Source organism: Alternaria rosae, assembly GCF_020736505.1.
Source record: "Alternaria rosae strain MPI-PUGE-AT-0040 chromosome Unknown BKA58scaffold_3, whole genome shotgun sequence".
NCBI lineage: Eukaryota > Fungi > Ascomycota > Dothideomycetes > Pleosporales > Pleosporaceae > Alternaria > Alternaria rosae.
In genome coordinates this window covers 2,142,502-2,157,761 of record NW_025763572.1, presented here as the reverse complement: position 1 = coordinate 2,157,761, position 15,260 = coordinate 2,142,502, and the positions used below count along the sequence as shown (strand labels likewise).

The 15,260-nt window shown below is 52.0% G+C and overlaps 5 protein-coding genes across 5 annotated transcripts; 4 read left to right on the top strand and 1 right to left on the bottom strand.

Moving 5' to 3' along the window:
* The first annotated feature begins 116 nt into the window (after nt 1-116).
* On the top strand, nt 117-3,581 carry BKA58DRAFT_380600 (Cullin binding-domain-containing protein). Its single transcript, XM_046169925.1, has 3 exons — nt 117-517; nt 2,419-2,682; nt 2,743-3,581. Exons 1-3 carry the CDS (start codon nt 387-389, stop codon nt 3,188-3,190), a joined length of 843 nt encoding a protein of 280 aa, XP_046027835.1. The 5' UTR covers nt 117-386; the 3' UTR covers nt 3,191-3,581.
* Nucleotides 3,582-3,584: 3 nt separating this feature from the next.
* On the top strand, nt 3,585-4,757 carry BKA58DRAFT_380599 (60S ribosomal protein L32-A). The gene is made up of 6 exons (XM_046169924.1): nt 3,585-3,859; nt 3,918-3,959; nt 4,012-4,094; nt 4,200-4,272; nt 4,326-4,374; nt 4,427-4,757. The coding sequence occupies exons 1-6, from the start codon at nt 3,820-3,822 to the stop codon at nt 4,533-4,535; spliced, it is 396 nt and encodes a 131-aa protein (XP_046027834.1). The 5' UTR covers nt 3,585-3,819; the 3' UTR covers nt 4,536-4,757.
* A 1,698-nt stretch (nt 4,758-6,455) lies between these two features.
* On the top strand, nt 6,456-7,980 carry BKA58DRAFT_129975 (uncharacterized protein). The gene has a single exon (XM_046164366.1). It carries the CDS (start codon nt 6,917-6,919, stop codon nt 7,817-7,819), a length of 903 nt encoding a protein of 300 aa, XP_046027833.1. The 5' UTR covers nt 6,456-6,916; the 3' UTR covers nt 7,820-7,980.
* Nucleotides 7,981-8,709: 729 nt separating this feature from the next.
* Nucleotides 8,710-12,555, top strand: BKA58DRAFT_419298 (uncharacterized protein; the record flags this gene model as incomplete). The annotated part of the gene is made up of 2 exons (XM_046172704.1): nt 8,710-12,478; nt 12,544-12,555. The coding sequence occupies 2 exons, from the start codon at nt 8,710-8,712 to the stop codon at nt 12,546-12,548; spliced, it is 3,774 nt and encodes a 1,257-aa protein (XP_046027832.1). The 3' UTR covers nt 12,549-12,555.
* A 724-nt stretch (nt 12,556-13,279) lies between these two features.
* BKA58DRAFT_380593 (uncharacterized protein) lies at nt 13,280-14,991 on the bottom strand. Its single transcript, XM_046169923.1, has 2 exons — nt 14,018-14,991; nt 13,280-13,965 (listed from the first exon to the last, which is right to left on the bottom strand). The coding sequence occupies exons 1-2, from the start codon at nt 14,729-14,731 to the stop codon at nt 13,693-13,695; spliced, it is 987 nt and encodes a 328-aa protein (XP_046027831.1). The 5' UTR covers nt 14,732-14,991; the 3' UTR covers nt 13,280-13,692.
* Nucleotides 14,992-15,260: the final 269 nt, after the last annotated feature.

Sequence of the window (15,260 nt, the reverse complement as noted above, 5' to 3'; positions counted from 1 at the left end):
GATTATCAGTCGTTGGTTTGGCGGCGATGCATGTCAAGCTTGAAAGATGCAAGGCTAGCTTGTCGCCGCGGCCTTAATTCCGGGGCTTGGGTGCACGAGCAAGGGTTGAGTCGACTCGGCGGGGTCGGTCGGCCCTACAATTGCTGCGTCACAGCTCGCCCAAGTATCACCAACTCTGTCTATTGTCCACCACGGTTCGGCGACCAAGGCGCGTACTCAATCTGCATATTCACTTCGCGCGCTTAATTGCCTCTCGACACTGCACCCGTGCCCTATCACCAAATTCTGCGCCCCTACTTGCGCCCTCCACCCCTCCACCCCGCCGCTGCAGCTCACATCGAGCTCGCAATCGATAGCTGGAGTTCGACACAAGGCGCTAACACAAGATGCCTACAGTATACACTGCTCAGCAGAAAGCTGCAATCCAGCAGTTCATCAGCTTCACTCAACTTGATAAGTCCACCGCGGTCAGGGCGCTTAAAAGCCATGGCTGGGATGCGCAGAACGCCGTGAACGCGTAAGTAAAGCCTTTCTTTTGTTTTTCACATATGCAGTACACATTTGTTGCATGCTTGTTATATCTACGTGCGCATCGCGCCATCCATACGAATCGACGTAGCAATCGACCGACCAACCGACCAACCGACCGGCACCTGAACACAGGACGAACATACTTGCGGATACACATCTGGGAAGGGGCAACACAATTCCTCTGGGGACTGTGGTAGTACCATATCACAGACAAGGAAGCAGGAGGGCTCAAGTCGCGCAAGAAGCTGCAAGTCATAGTGACAGATCGAGTTCAAAGCAGCTGCGGTCTGCGGGCACACGCAGCTGTGACTTCCAAGAACACAACGCCATTGTAAAGCTCCTGCACTTGCATTCCAACATGGTCTTACTTCGTCCTGTCCGAAGCGCTGGCATAATAGCACGCCTTCTCCTGCGGCATTTCTTCACCCACAACAAAGCCCTCGACGAGCCTCCCTCGGTGCAGTCGTCCAAACACACGCCACATCCACTCGTCAGATCAGATCAGTCGTGCGCTAGCTTCACAGCCCGTCATGTTCGGTTCCTCACAGGATAGGGCCAGGCAGCTAGCCGGGCGTAATAGACGAGAACGCATCAGTTCCATCAGCTCATACTCTAGCTCTGGCTCTATGAGCCTTTCAAGTCGACTTCCTCATCTGAGGGACATCCCACCCGCCCAAGTACCCACAGTCAGCCCAATCAACACCGCCGACGACGAACGCGTCTCTTCTGGCAACACTGCTGCTTCATCCGATTCCACCGCGTTCAGTATCGAGATCTACACAGTGAAGGGAGCATTTCGACCGCTTTCCGTACCACACCTGGTTGAGGGTCTGGACTGTTTACAAACGGAGCAACATCGGATCCAAGCGGAACACCTAAGTCGCGTGCTACACAGCAGTCTCAGTCTTACCAACGTTACCAACGCACCAGAAAGTCAGTTCGCGCTAGCACGTCGTATCCGATACGGCAGTCTGGGAACAGACTCGGTCGTTCTACAACATTCGCGCAGTATCACGGCTCCCCTTCCAACTACATCCTTGCCGGAGACTATACTCGAGGACTTACTGGTGCTCTTGCACACCACTACGGTGCCTCCATTCCGCACCTCCGTCTCTGATCATCACCTAGGTTCAGAACCGACTGTGTCGTTGCGCGGTGGTTCTGGCATCTACATTGGCTCTGGGGGCTACAGCAACGACTATAGCGAGCATGACATCTCAGGAAGACGCAGTCCCCAAGCTTCAGACACCCCGGCACAAGCTGCACTCTGGGCTCTCGAGAGCCATGTCTTAAAATGCATGGCTCCCATGGACTATGCTTCCTATGTGCGCTCCTGCCAACAAGAGACTCTTCGGTACGAGCCCATGGGGATAACCCAAATGTGGCCGAGAATCGAACAGGCCATTTGGCATTTGCCCATAACTGTAGGCGTACACTACAACACTTTTCTCCAATCGCTTTCACCTGCGAATCGGAGTATATTCGCCAAGCTCTTCGGCCTTCTCCCATTGATTCACCACGAAACGGTCTCGGAACCCATTTCCGACAAATGGAAGTTGGCGCGTCTGGCCTTCTTCCATGGTCTGGGACCTGATGGCAGGGCCAGATTTTGCAACATCATCATCGAAAGAATGAATTTGGTGACAGGGGCTGAGGAACTGCCCGTGCTGAGCGATGCCACGTCGTCGCCCATCGATACAGTGCATCTGTTCGTAACCACGAAACTGTTTGTGCAGCTCTATCATCCCATATCGCTGAAGAATTATCAGTATCGCGTGTACCTTTAGGATGTGCCTGGGTTACAAGTCACTAACAACGAGCTTTTCGTATACAACTGCTAACTGGCAACTCATGAAATACATTGACATAGACTGACAAGTCACGCAGTTACTACAGCAGCAGCAACAGCAGCGGCGGTTCTCAAGGCTCATCTGCGGCGAAGACCAATCTCAACAAGCTGTTCGATCGGTACCAAGAGGCTGGTGCACCGGACAAAGACATTGTTGGAGTAGAGGGCACGATGCGGTATTTCGAAGATACTGGCGTCGATGCCGAGGGCCTGGATGCGTTGGCGGCTCTTGAAATCGTCCAGGCCCCTACCATGGGCGAGATGAGCCGCGATGGCTTCATCAAGGGTTGGTTGGAGCGCCAGTAAGTGACAAAGTTTTCCAGGTCGTTTTTTAAGTTGTTCAGAAGCTAACTCAAATGCAGCTGCGATGCCATCGACAAGCAGAAGGCGTATCTCAGGAATCTTAAGAGCGAGCTCTCGGGCAACAAAGACGTCTTCACCCGGGTTTACAAGTACACATTCACGATTGCCAAGACCGCGGACCAGAGGGCTGTTCCACTCGAGATGGCTACAGTGTACTGGGAGTTGCTCTTTAGTTCGCCCTTGTCCGCTGTCCAGTGGTCAAGTCCCAACACTCCGTGGCTTACCTGGTGGACTGAGTTCCTCAACACGTCGTGGAAGAAGAGCGTCAACAAGGACATGTGGAACGAGACACTCAAGTTCGCGCAGCTCTCGCTGGAAGATGAGACCATGAGCTTCTGGAACGAGGAGTCTTCATGGCCGTCTGTCATCGACGACTTTGTCGAGTTCGTCAAGAAGGAGAAGCGGGGTGACATCGGGGAGCAGCCGATGGACGAAGACTACTATTGATCTGGATTCAAGACCTTCTATGAAACTAGCGGGGAGTTATGGTAGAGGATATGCTTTGCTGCTACAGCAGCTGCCGGCGTTTTGCTCATCAGAAGGCGGGTTTACTTGATGCATGTTACGAGATTCACGGGAGCATTCCATACCATGGCCAGATTTACGGCACTTTGAGCATCTTCTAGTAATCCGACTAGCTCAGCATGATACATCACCGTGCGCCATGTACCTTCTTTCGTTTGTGCTGGGTGATTACGCAGGGAACAATTGACCGTCGACAGCAGCGCAGAGCAGGCGAAGAAACAAGATGCCGCTAAGTATGAGATACGCGCGGGTCGTTGAGTCGGGTTCAGTGATATCTCCATTGCTGCCGCGAATATTTACACATGACCATTGTTTGTCGCGTGTCTGTTGTTGTTGTTGTTTGGCGAGGAAGGTTGGTGGTGGTCGCTGCGCTCTTGGTGTGGCTAGGGCCAGCGTAAGCGAGGTGCCACTAGCGTGTCCACTGAGCTGCGGCGCCTTCGCAAAATCCATCAACGCCAACTTTTGACGACACCACATCGACAACTAACCACACAGCAGTCAAAGTGCGTATACCTGGGTGGACTGCTGTTACTATACTGACTATATCCCAGATGGTCGCCGCTAAGAAGCATGTCCCGATCGTCAAGAAGCGTACGCCGAATCTGCCTCCATGACCTCGAAAACTCGCGACTGACGTATCCGTTTACAGACCGCAAGCGCTTCAACCGCCACCAGTCGGACCGCTTTATGTGTAAGAGATACCAGAGCTGGGAACAAAGGAATTGGCATCTGACACTGGACAGGCGTCGACCCCTCATGGCGCAAGCCTAAGGGTATCGACAACCGCGTCCGCAGGCGGTTCAAGGGCCAGGCTGCTATGCCCAAGGTACGGACTACCAACCACCCGGACGGAGGAAGAATCTTGCCACAGAGAGGACACTGAGCGGACACGGAATGCTTGATGGACCAGGGCTGACGGAACGCCTCACAGATCGGATACGGCTCCAACAGGAAGACCCGCCACATGATGCCCAGCGGCCACAAGGCCTTCGTCGTCAACAACGGTATGCTACATATCGAGTACGATAACACCCCAGGATTCTGCTAATGGATGTAGTCGCCGATGTTGACCTCCTCCTCATGCACAACCAGACCTTTGCCGCAGAGTATGTTCGCCAGCTTCCGTTCCACCATCCAACAAACTAATGAATTCTTCAGGATCGCCCACGCTGTATCAGCACGAAAGCGCATCGAAATCATCGCCAGGGCGAAGCAGATCGGTGTCAAGGTTACCAACGGCAAGGCCCGCGTCAAGACCGAGTCGTAGATGGGTGCGGATTTTCACTTTGGGGCGGGGCATACAAGGCGTCTCTCTGATTAGTTATGATCTCAATGGGAAGGCTTTTCATCCTCTTCGGCTCACAGTACCCTTCGATACGGTATGGGGAGAGGCATGCACTTCAAAAAGCATTGCGACATGTTACTGCGGAATGACCAAAGATATCAAGGGACAGGAGCAGTAGGAATGCAATGAAAAAACGAGCCAAAATCAGGATCCTCTAGATGACGTATGATGTGTGATGCTTTTTGATTGTGCACTGAGTGCAGAGCTGCTTGATGTCGCAACCCCAACTGCCGGCCGCGCAGAACAAACGTTTGTGTTGCGGTATCGTCCGTAGAGTGCCTTGGGTGCTGCATGTACTCTGCGCCAAGCATTGAATGCGCATCAATCAGGCTGATCCTCTTCACATGCCACATATCAGGTCATTGCTATCGAGATCACGACCAGAGCTTGCGGTAAAATACGCCGCGCCGGTTGTTGCTCAGGCTTGCGAACTGTTCTCCTTTGTGCTAATGGTACTGCATCCACGATGTTGGAATGGAATGCGATGTTCCGCTATTGCTAGGGTTTTGTCACAGAAGCGGTCGGACGGCAGCCAACATACCTTCGTGCCGACTTTGTACTTACATCATCGTCAAACGAGATCGGACCTGCATGCTAGCACTATGCGTGATCCTGTTGGATGAAGTACTGCCGGTTATTTTGGTCAATTGCTTGAGCTGCCTAAGCATCAACATAGCTGACGGGCATGTTTCCGCATGCGCACACCAACTCAGCGCGTCGCCTGCTCGGAAGATACGCAGCCGCAAGCCATGTCCACTCCTCAGCCTACTCACCGCCATCAGATTGATGAGGTGGACTCGACGCACTTTGATAAGGAGTCTGATAATAAAGCCGTACGAGTCACAAAGGGGCAGCGCAAGAGCCATGGTTGCTTCTTGGCGCCGTCGCACGTACGCTGGGTGCAGCCGCGTAGAAGCAAGTGAGGCGCCGCGTGGGCTCAAAGAAAGGCTGGTATTTGTCGCGTGGGCGTAGGGTGTAGTAATCAGGGTTTCGGCTGTCTATTTGCTTGTCTGGCATGGGTGTGGAGATCGCATGTTTCACGAAGTTGGAGAATCGGAGCGAATGTTCCAAGTACGGGGAAGGCGATCTGAGGAAGGTTGAATTGCGCAGGCTGGCGCTTACTCTGCTTTGACGCACGCAGCAGGTTGTCGAAACATCCAAGCTGCTTAGAAGACTGCTCTTTGTTGCTTCAGGCGACCCGGGGCTCCGAGTCCGTTGTTTTGTCATGGTTCTTGGTGCTGGTTCCATCGGCGGCGGACATGTTGAGCGCCTCGCTACCGGCTACGCTTACGGAACTTCCGCGCACGATCTAGCAACGCCTGTCGGTCCACTCAGTCCCTTTCGCATCCGCACACCTCAACCCAGCATCACACCGCTCTGAAGCTGCCATCAGTCTGTGCCTGCCCTTGCAATTTCACCCTCCCAGGCGACTGCTGGACAATCGGCCTTTGTGCGTCGCGTTATCTGCCATTATCTGTCCACGAGTGGCTGGCACCCAAGGTGATTGGCCCAGGGCTGCACTCTATCAACGCATGTGGGTTGCTGCGAGGGAGGTACGAATGCGGAGCCTGGCATGCCACCACGACAATCAGCGGATCCGTGGCCGCGCGACAGGAAAGAACCGGGAACGTGTACCGCTGAGAATAGCTGATTGAGGCAGTGTGTCATGACGAATTCCTGATGAGGCCCGTTTTACTGAGGGTCCGATACGCTCGGGGGCGGCGTGCGAGGACTCGGTGCTCGCGTTGGCATTGGCATTAGATGTCTGACTATTGCTCCCCGGTACATGGTCCACACTTGTACCCACGGTAGGTCGAAGCGCATCCCAATTTCCTTCCGTCAGCCTGGGAAAGATTTTCAGACCCAGCACTAAATTAGCTCCCGTCTTTTAAATATTTCGACACCCCAGCGTCTTTGTTTCGAGATTCCTCCTTTCACGCGCACTCAGTGAACCACGCTCGTCGAAGGCTTGCCTCGCTCCTCATAGCGACACAGTCGTGCACCTGCACGCAGTGACCGGCGGTCTTCGGCTAGTCACTTTCACAATACGTTCCTACAGTACCGGATCTCCATACCTCGTCTACGAACTCGCCTCTGTTCAAGCGGAATTTTGCAGCATCCAACCTTGCCACTGACGATCACAACCACGTGCTTTACCCGGACGGCAGACTTTGCTTCAAGAACTTTCCGGAGTACTTGCCACCCCCGGAATCCCAGACCCACCACCACTGCCGACTGTCCCCGGAGGACATCACGACAGTGCCCGAACGAGTCCATCCAAACGTTGTTCGAAAACCATCGACATGGCACCCAATCTCTTCATAGCCACTCAAAAGGCCTTTGCGCCCCACAAGTGGTTCAAGTCAAATAAGGCAGAGCAGGCATCGAGGGTCGTTGAAGAGTGGTCCAGCCCAGTACCCGGCCAGTACGAGAGTATCCCCGGACGAGGCTGGTTCCTGATCGCAACTCTGAAAGACGATTCCAAGCCAGAAAGCCACCCCAGTTCATACATCAAGTCATCAACTGGTAGAATGTACATCCCCCTGGACCGTCCTGTTCCTCTGAAATACTCCCATGCTATCGGTCGTTATTTCTTGGAACCCGAGTTCAACAAGCGCAAGAAGACTGTCATGATCAAGAACGACAAAGGTAAAGAAGTACAAGCAGGCTTCTTCCGGGTTGACGACGTAGCTTGGGTCAAGTGCTGGGACGAACACGACACATTCATTCCTGGGAACGCAAACGGCGCTGCGGGCTATCAACGTTGGGTCTTCGATCAGCAAACAGAGCAATTCCGTCACATGATCAAGCGCGACGATCCCAACTACGTTCGATCCCGAAAGAACTCTCCCGCTCGCGATGCCGACAACCGCAGCCAAGAGTCAGTAAGCACCGAGTACCGCACTAGCCGCCCTGGTAGCACCAAGAATGGCTTCAGCGTTGCTAGCACACGGGCCAATAGCTTCCGTTATCAACCGCCGACTCCTACCTCAAACCCGACTAGTCAACGCCCTTCCAGACAGAGCAGTCCCAAGCGCAGCGACAGCATACCTCTAGAAGAAGCCAAAATTGCCCTCAGACGTTTGGCTAGGGAACACGAGGAAGCCGCAGCTGCGTTGGCTCGATCTCGCATGAAGCGCACAGACTCCAAAGGTCGCGTGGAGCAGATTGAGCGCGGTCGTGTTTCCGAACGGGTCGGTAACTAAAAGTGTTTGACATTGGGCGTTCGGCACAGCGACATGATGGCGCCCGGCTATCCTGCGACATGGAGCTTGGCAATTAACATGTGGGGGTACCTACTTCACGGTGCTACGATTCCCCTTTACAGTCTTGTAATCTTTCTAGTCATGATTTCCTTTTCACGGCCTGAGGTTCAACGTGTTCAGTTCATTAGCGATTATCGGTCCCTGTACGGCTGAAGGCCAGGTCGAGTTCGGTTTAGGTTTCCTTTTAGACTTTTGGCGCTTCACTTCTTCTTCTTCTGTACGGCGCATTACTACAAGGGCATCATGCACGGTATACCCAGATATGGTTCAAGCCCTTCGCGGCTCTGTTGTCAAGCTTCATAGACATTGTTTTCTAGGCACAGCGTGGCGAATGTATCATCTTCTCATCCGTTCGCGATACTGTCTGCCCTTTTTATCTACGTCATTAGACACTCGCAGCTGTTGTAGACTCCTTGTTAGCTATTGTCCGCTACGTGTAGGACGATACGTTCGTCCTCGCGCGTGCTGTGTGCTAAGCGCATTCACCTTCGCCTCTTCTAATAGCATACGGGCATCAAATGCAGCTTTTCTGTCACGGCGCCGACGCTTCAATCCTGCGGGCCGCTTCACGTGTACCACACAACTTCACGCAGATTCTCTTTCTTGTAGCAAGTGTCACGTCTTCCTATCTTGCTTCTCTACATAAAGCCCGCTGTTTTAGCGATTTGACCTTAAACTCTTCTCTTGTCACGATAGCGATTTCGACCTCTTGACAACTGCCATAGCAGCATCCCCACTTATTATCATATGCTAAATTCAAACCCTTCTGCAACCAATAAGCTTCACACATTTCTTTGAGACACAGGATACGAACATTGTTGGAAGTTTTCATGGAGATGCCGCGATCATCGAGAACAGCAGGTGCGGACTATTACCGCCGACTCCGTTCCACGTACGGCGATAACCACCACGAGCATTATGTCGCTGCAGGCCAAGGCGTGTACTCTTTTGCTCATCCATATGTTGTCGAAACGGAAATCAGAAACCTAAGCCACGATCTTGCCCTCGCATTTTCCCAGATACAAGTGCTCGAAGGGGAGCTCGACGAGGCTGCTCACGAGATCATGTTGTTGAGAGAGGAGAACGTGATGTTGCGAGAGAACAACAAGACGCTGAAGGACTGCCTGGACGGCCGAGTCGATGCCGAGCGCGAGGTGGTATTGGAATTTGAAAGCCGCCTTGAAAATCTACATGAGGAGCTACGGGGCCTAAATGCCACGCTGCAAGCAGTCTTGGATGGTGCGTGCGTGGCGGACGGCAACGAATCGTCTGGAATCTACTTTGAGGGGGACTGGGAAGACATGGTGAGGTTGTGGCGGGAAGGTTATAATGAAGGGAATGCAAACAATGCAAGGAGCGATTGGGCACCTGTTGGTCGGCAACGACTGGATACCAGGCTTCCGCACGAGTCGATGACTGAGACGAACGCTTCTGGTCCGTCACGCCACTTCGAGCGCAGCAATGCGCCTAGTCCGGAAGAAAAACGTTCGCATCAAACTTGTCCAGATACGTTGCGACAGATCGAAAATGGAATGGCTATCCTCCAACTCCAGAATCGCCTAGATACCACAGAGATTGGCATGAGAGACTTGACAAGCCGATGCGATGCGCAAGATCAATGGCACGACCTACTCGTTGAGATGTTGCATAAACAAGAGATGATCTTGGCGGACATACTCGGCATTGTCTATGAGGCGCAAGAAGAGTATGATCATGATAACAATGACGACGAGCCATACTGTACGTGCGGTGAGCGTGGATATGAGCTTGATGGTGGAGATATGAATGCAACATTAAGAGGCGGAATGGGTGGGAGAGATGAAGACGAAGAATTTGTGTATGATTATGGTGGGTATACAAACTGGGATCATGTGGACGCGTCGTCGCAACAGGAGGGTATGAATGGAAGCCAGAGTAGTCGTGGCGATAAAGAGATCATCCAAGAATTGCGACAGCAGGTTGACAGTTTGGAAGAGCAGGTTCATGTACTTATGGAGACGGCGCACCAGGACAGTGTTTCTCGATCGAGAGACCGCCAAGAGGAAGAAAAGGATGAACCGAGTTTGCGTGGTGGAAGTGGAGAAGAGGAGGTTGATCACGATGGCAGTCGTGAGCATGCTGATACCAGCAGCGTCCCTACTCTCACCCCAGCTTCACCACACTTACTTTGTCAGCGAGCCGCAGCACAAATTGGCGATCTTACCATCCACTATATCCTTATACACCTACCTCCAGGTCTTGTCATTTCTGGATCTCAAAAGCCCGAGCTTGTTTTCCACAGCGCCGCGACTATCTACTACTTCCCCACTGGAGCGACTGAGGATGTTGTAAAACGAGAAGCCTGGAAGCAAAAGGCTTGTGGGAAAGGGCACTGGCAACAGGTTGAGTTCCACAAGATACAGTCAAAGCAGGTGTTTAAGAGTGCGATCGCCAGTATGTGGGAGACTATGGGACTAAGCTGGGATGTTGTGACGCGTGGAGACTGGAACTTTGACGGAGATCAAGGTGACATGTATATGGTCAACGACAACAACCTCTTTCTCACGAATCGCACGAGAGTGGTAGCCGGCGCGCAAATTCGCGGCGGAAGTGGCTACGAAACCGACCCATCATTCGCGAACGAGACTTCAGCAAATGATCCTAGTAGCATCTATGAGCCGCTCATACAAGAGGCCGCGACAGTAGATGCAAACTCTGCACCCTCTCACCGCGGACATTTTTGGATTGCCCTGGCCAACGTACTACAAACACGCAATTTCTTTCTCGAAAGCGAACTCAAAAATTTCAAAGAAATGAATAACAGTCTCATGCAGGATCTACACTGGCAGATGGATGTACGAGCGGAGATGGAAGAGCGGCTCGAGGCAGCCCTGGCAGAAAAGAACGCAATTGCTGAAGACCTCTTGGTCCTCAAGACCCGCTTGATGTATCCAATCGAGACTACTACATCTCACACCGTATCCACGGATGACAAGGAAGAAGTTATTCAGATTGGTAAAGGTCCTCAGGAATCACCAGGCCTGGTAACGGTACGGGGCGGTAACGAAGATTTACTACCTTTGGCAACATCTACGAAGGACACGACCCCACAAGCATTCCTCTCCGAGCCCTCCCGTACGTGTGCCACTATCACAACGAATTCCTTCGACTTCTATCCAAGAAAATCCACTGTAGTCTTTGCTGGTGCCTCTCTGCACCTATACCAGTTTCCTTACAGGTCGACACTGCCAGAGATACGTCGCATCCTCGAAAGTGATGACGGAGAAGAAGCGCTCTCCAATGACCCGAATATCGTGCGCGTTTTGGAAATCATGAGGATCCGCGAAGAGATGGGCATAGAGCTGCCCGAGAACATCAGCGATGGGCGTGTCACTATCAGCATATGCGATGTTCCTAGTGACTGTCATATGGATCGCGAAACGAAAATAGCTACATGGGAGGTTTATGACGAGGATGTGGATATTCATGGAAAGCTACTAACGAAACTTGAGATCGATCTAAATGCATCGAAGTTGTCTACCAGTACCTCGGTCAGGGCCGCATCGAGCGAAGAAGAGCAAGACTACTACCAAGATGTTGGCGATTTGGTTAATTTCCTCAGAGATGCAGTCAAAGACGAGCTTGAACCCAGCTCGCCGAAGTTCTGTACATGTCGGGTACATCTTAGAAGCGGCAGTGGGAGCGTCTCTAGTGTGATCGAGGTAGAGCAACCATGTGCGCTGCCCGTACGTGGTGGCGGTAGTGATTCTGATTACTGGAATCATGATGCACATGGTAACCGAGAGTTCCCGCTACAATACCCCAAGGTGCCTGCTGCACCAGGTGACCTACCCCCGAAATCTTATGATACGCTGTCACCAAATGATCCTAGCGTACTTCAAAATGAGGCGATCATTACGGCAAAAAGTCCCTTGAGCATACGACTGGGCCGTCTCATGTTCCCTGCCAAATTCGTTCAACGGCGCGAGAATAGCATTAGCCGCTTTGAATGGCAACATACTAAGCGACTGAATCCTCAGTTCAAAGACAAGCGCTCCAGAAGTTTTAGGTATACAAGAGGTGCTCAATGCGAAGACTGGGCTATGCAGCTGGACGAACATCGAGAGCACTGCGACTATTGCCAAGCAATGTTCATTGAGGAAGACTACGTTACGAGCGATTCTACACCTATGTATAATGACAACGCTTCAAAGCCGCCAATCGGAGCTAGAAGATCTTCGGAGAACACCATCTGGCCCGGTAATAGCAACGAAACAAGCTTCCGCACTGGTGACCATCCGGACTCGCGTTTGAGGGGTGGTGTTGGCCATGATAGAGAACTGGAGCATGAATGCGATTACGGCGAAGACTGGCGATCCGAGTGGAACGATCTAGCTAGCCAAACTCAATGCTCAGGTTGCCAGCCTCGCACATTCCGTCACTCCAGTACGCTTTCTACAAAGACAACGACTTCACCTCCTTCGCCCGTTGACCGCAACTTCAGAACAAGTCGCTGGCCTCAGCCATGGGATGTTTGTACCGCAGAAGAGTTCCTAAGGACGGAGCCTTGGATTTCAGGTTTTGAACATATGAATGTAGATCGCCGCGAAGTTAATGCAGGTGAGTTCTCAAAACCACCATACAATACTCGGCATAAGAGCCCTGACAGCCTGACGCCATCAAAGACTAGTAACCCCTTTTTCCTGAAAATGCGACGGTCACGGCATGAGGCAGTTCTTGAGAGGCCACTTACAAACTGCGATTCCTTGTCCATCAAAGATAGCGACAGTGTATTGGAGCTCAAAGCTGAAGCTTGGCTGAACAGCCCGATGCCGGCACCCGCAATCCCCTTCCAGCGCAATTCCGCACCACTCCAACAAGACGCTGCAGACCCACATCATGCTGACTCCAACGGTACATGCGTATCCACATCTCCAACGCAGTCCAATCCGATACCTAGAGAGCTGTCATTTAGAAGCGATCGCCATGAGTTCTTCCCAACCAGCGAATATCAGACCATATCAGAAAATGCCTCCAGCATGACGATGCGAACAAGGTGCAGAGACGTGCCTTTGTCTGCAATCTTGAGTGATGAAGCTTATGAGGAACACGTCAGATCAGGACCTGCGGAGGCGCCCAACCCCCGAGTATCAAGACCAAAACTGGGTGTGAGGCTGTGTAAGAATTGCGCAGAGCTTTTGACTTTGCTCGCTGAATTTATTGCGAATTTGAAGCAGCGACTGACGGCCAGGAAGTCTCAGCTACGAATATACACACCCAAAGTTCCTCGCGAAAAGACTTCAGGTTCTAGCGCGAAACCCAGAAGGAAGTCAAAGAAGAGTGTTTCAAAATTAACTTCCCAGACGCCAGCAGCGCCAGCGCCCTCAAGAATAGGCTGGGAAGCTTGGTATATGAACCGCCGGCTTCCTTACCTACCATTCGAAAAATCACTTCAGCCCACACCTCGCGCATCCATGTCAACTCTTACCATAGCCTTTGAACCCAAAGAGAAGTTTCCTGCGACGCCTCGGGCTTCCTTTTCACGCGTTGAATGCGCACGAATTATCGTGCAGGCACAGGACAGTGCACATGCAAACTTTGTGAGCCAGGCGGAGGACCAATGGCATGTGCCGACTATTGCCGGGCCATCAGATCTGGTGAAGGAAGCGCTCATGTGGTTGGATCATGAAGACAAGTCCGGAAAGGTAGGTAAGACCGTCTTTGATGGACACATTGGAGATAAAACTGAGTACGAGCATTCTTGTGATGCCAAGCTGGCGGTAGTGTAATGATGAAACATTTAATTGACAGGTACTCTCTGCTAGTCTACAGACTCACAGCTCTCTGTCACGCATAGTTCTGTACCGTCGATATTTGATATCTGCCTCAGCTTCTTTGGTCATATTCTGCATGACACTCTGGGCAAAGTCCGTTTTTACCGCCCATGAGGCTATGATGCGTAAGAACTGTAAGGCGAACACCGTCCAGACTAGCTGAAAACCTTCGATAAATATTATCTGCTTGTACGCTGGAGCGAGGATGAACGCGGCAAGGCGAACAAGTGGGGTGACGGAGAAGAATGTTGCCAGGAAGTTGTAGGCAAGATGCTAGTCGGAGCGTCAGTTTGATGCATGAGGGAAGATGAGGCTAAGAACTTACGCCGTCCAAGTCATCGAAGATCAACATTGGTGACTTGATCTTGAGAAGCTGTCGAAGCATGTGCTCCACGGTGAATATACACAACAGTCCGACTGTCATATCGAGCACCCATTTGACGAAAGTATTGCGCCAGTTCAACGACGCTCGATGCACTCTACCCTGTGCAATCCACTTCTTCACTACCTCTTCCTCTCTATCTTCGTTCTCCTCGACTTGCTCCTTTTGCTGAGCCGAGGCGTCTCGATATCTTGGTCGAGCAGGCAAGATCTTTTCAAGGCCAATAAGCCACCAATACTGCAGTATAGCGAGCGCCAGTGAGATGATCACCTCTCTTGGGAACTTTCGCCCATAGAAAGACTCTGGCATTCCACTACCCGCAGTCGCGTTGGTAGCATTAGTTGCATTGAGTCCAGTTCCAGTTCCATTGCCATGCCGAATGGTGGCAAAGGAGAACGAGGTACCGTACGTGGTGTTGACCGTGTGTGTGGCATCGATAGCTAATTCACCAGTACGCAGCTTTTGATTTACGGAATCAAGAACCGGATCGTCGGGCATCGTTCCATTGGCGATAACGTACAGAAGTGTCTTGAATGTTTCATCCTGCGTTACTTCGTCGAACATATTTTCTTCGGCATAATGGCTGTAGAGCAAGGAGACGGCGCAGATGGCGGTTGCCTGGAGAACGGCATTGCGCATCACTGGCGAGAATAGCATGATCGTGTTCTCGATAGAGGTATGCGATGGGCGATGGGAAAAAAGATATGAGACAGGCGCAGTCTGTGGGCGGGTTGCTATATGAATATTGCGTCGGGCGCCTGGCTCAGGCGTTAGGCAGACTTCGGGACACTCGTGTCTGCCTAGCGATACAGTACTGCCACGTTGGACGCCTGATGCGCGATGCGGCACCGAATATGATTCAACGGCATCAGTTATCCGCCATCTTGGTGTCGTTGTCAAGAAGGCGATGCAAGGACTTCCGCCTATCGTATCGCATCAATCGATGAAGCTACCGGGTCTCGGAACGTTTCAAACACTATTCTCTTTTCGGAACGCGCTGATCTTGGCGCGTGCCAGGCGTCCTTCCCGACTCCCATACTTGCATCTATTTTCACCCTCTTGACGTTTTCCACGATGACAGTAGTTATGCCGATTTCTCCCCAAGAAGAGGTGAGACCTCGTTCTGTAGGGCAACGTAGTCACCTTGATATCTACTAAATGAAACGTAGCGACATTGCGCGTCTAT

Coding starts and splice junctions, on each gene's coding strand:
- BKA58DRAFT_380600 (XM_046169925.1), top strand. CDS start 387: ATGCCTACAGTATACACTGCTCAGCAGAAAGCTGCAATCCAGCAGTTC. Junction 518..2,418: donor GCGCAGAACGCCGTGAACGC/GTAAGTAAAGCC, acceptor CAAGTCACGCAG/TTACTACAGCAGCAGCAACA. Junction 2,683..2,742: donor AAGGGTTGGTTGGAGCGCCA/GTAAGTGACAAA, acceptor ACTCAAATGCAG/CTGCGATGCCATCGACAAGC.
- BKA58DRAFT_380599 (XM_046169924.1), top strand. CDS start 3,820: ATGGTCGCCGCTAAGAAGCATGTCCCGATCGTCAAGAAGC. Junction 4,095..4,199: donor GCCAGGCTGCTATGCCCAAG/GTACGGACTACC, acceptor AACGCCTCACAG/ATCGGATACGGCTCCAACAG. Junction 4,273..4,325: donor GGCCTTCGTCGTCAACAACG/GTATGCTACATA, acceptor TAATGGATGTAG/TCGCCGATGTTGACCTCCTC.
- BKA58DRAFT_129975 (XM_046164366.1), top strand. CDS start 6,917: ATGGCACCCAATCTCTTCATAGCCACTCAAAAGGCCTTTGCGCCCCAC.
- BKA58DRAFT_380593 (XM_046169923.1), bottom strand. CDS start 14,731: ATGCTATTCTCGCCAGTGATGCGCAATGCCGTTCTCCAGGCAACCGCC. Junction 13,966..14,017: donor TCTTCGATGACTTGGACGGC/GTAAGTTCTTAG, acceptor CGCTCCGACTAG/CATCTTGCCTACAACTTCCT.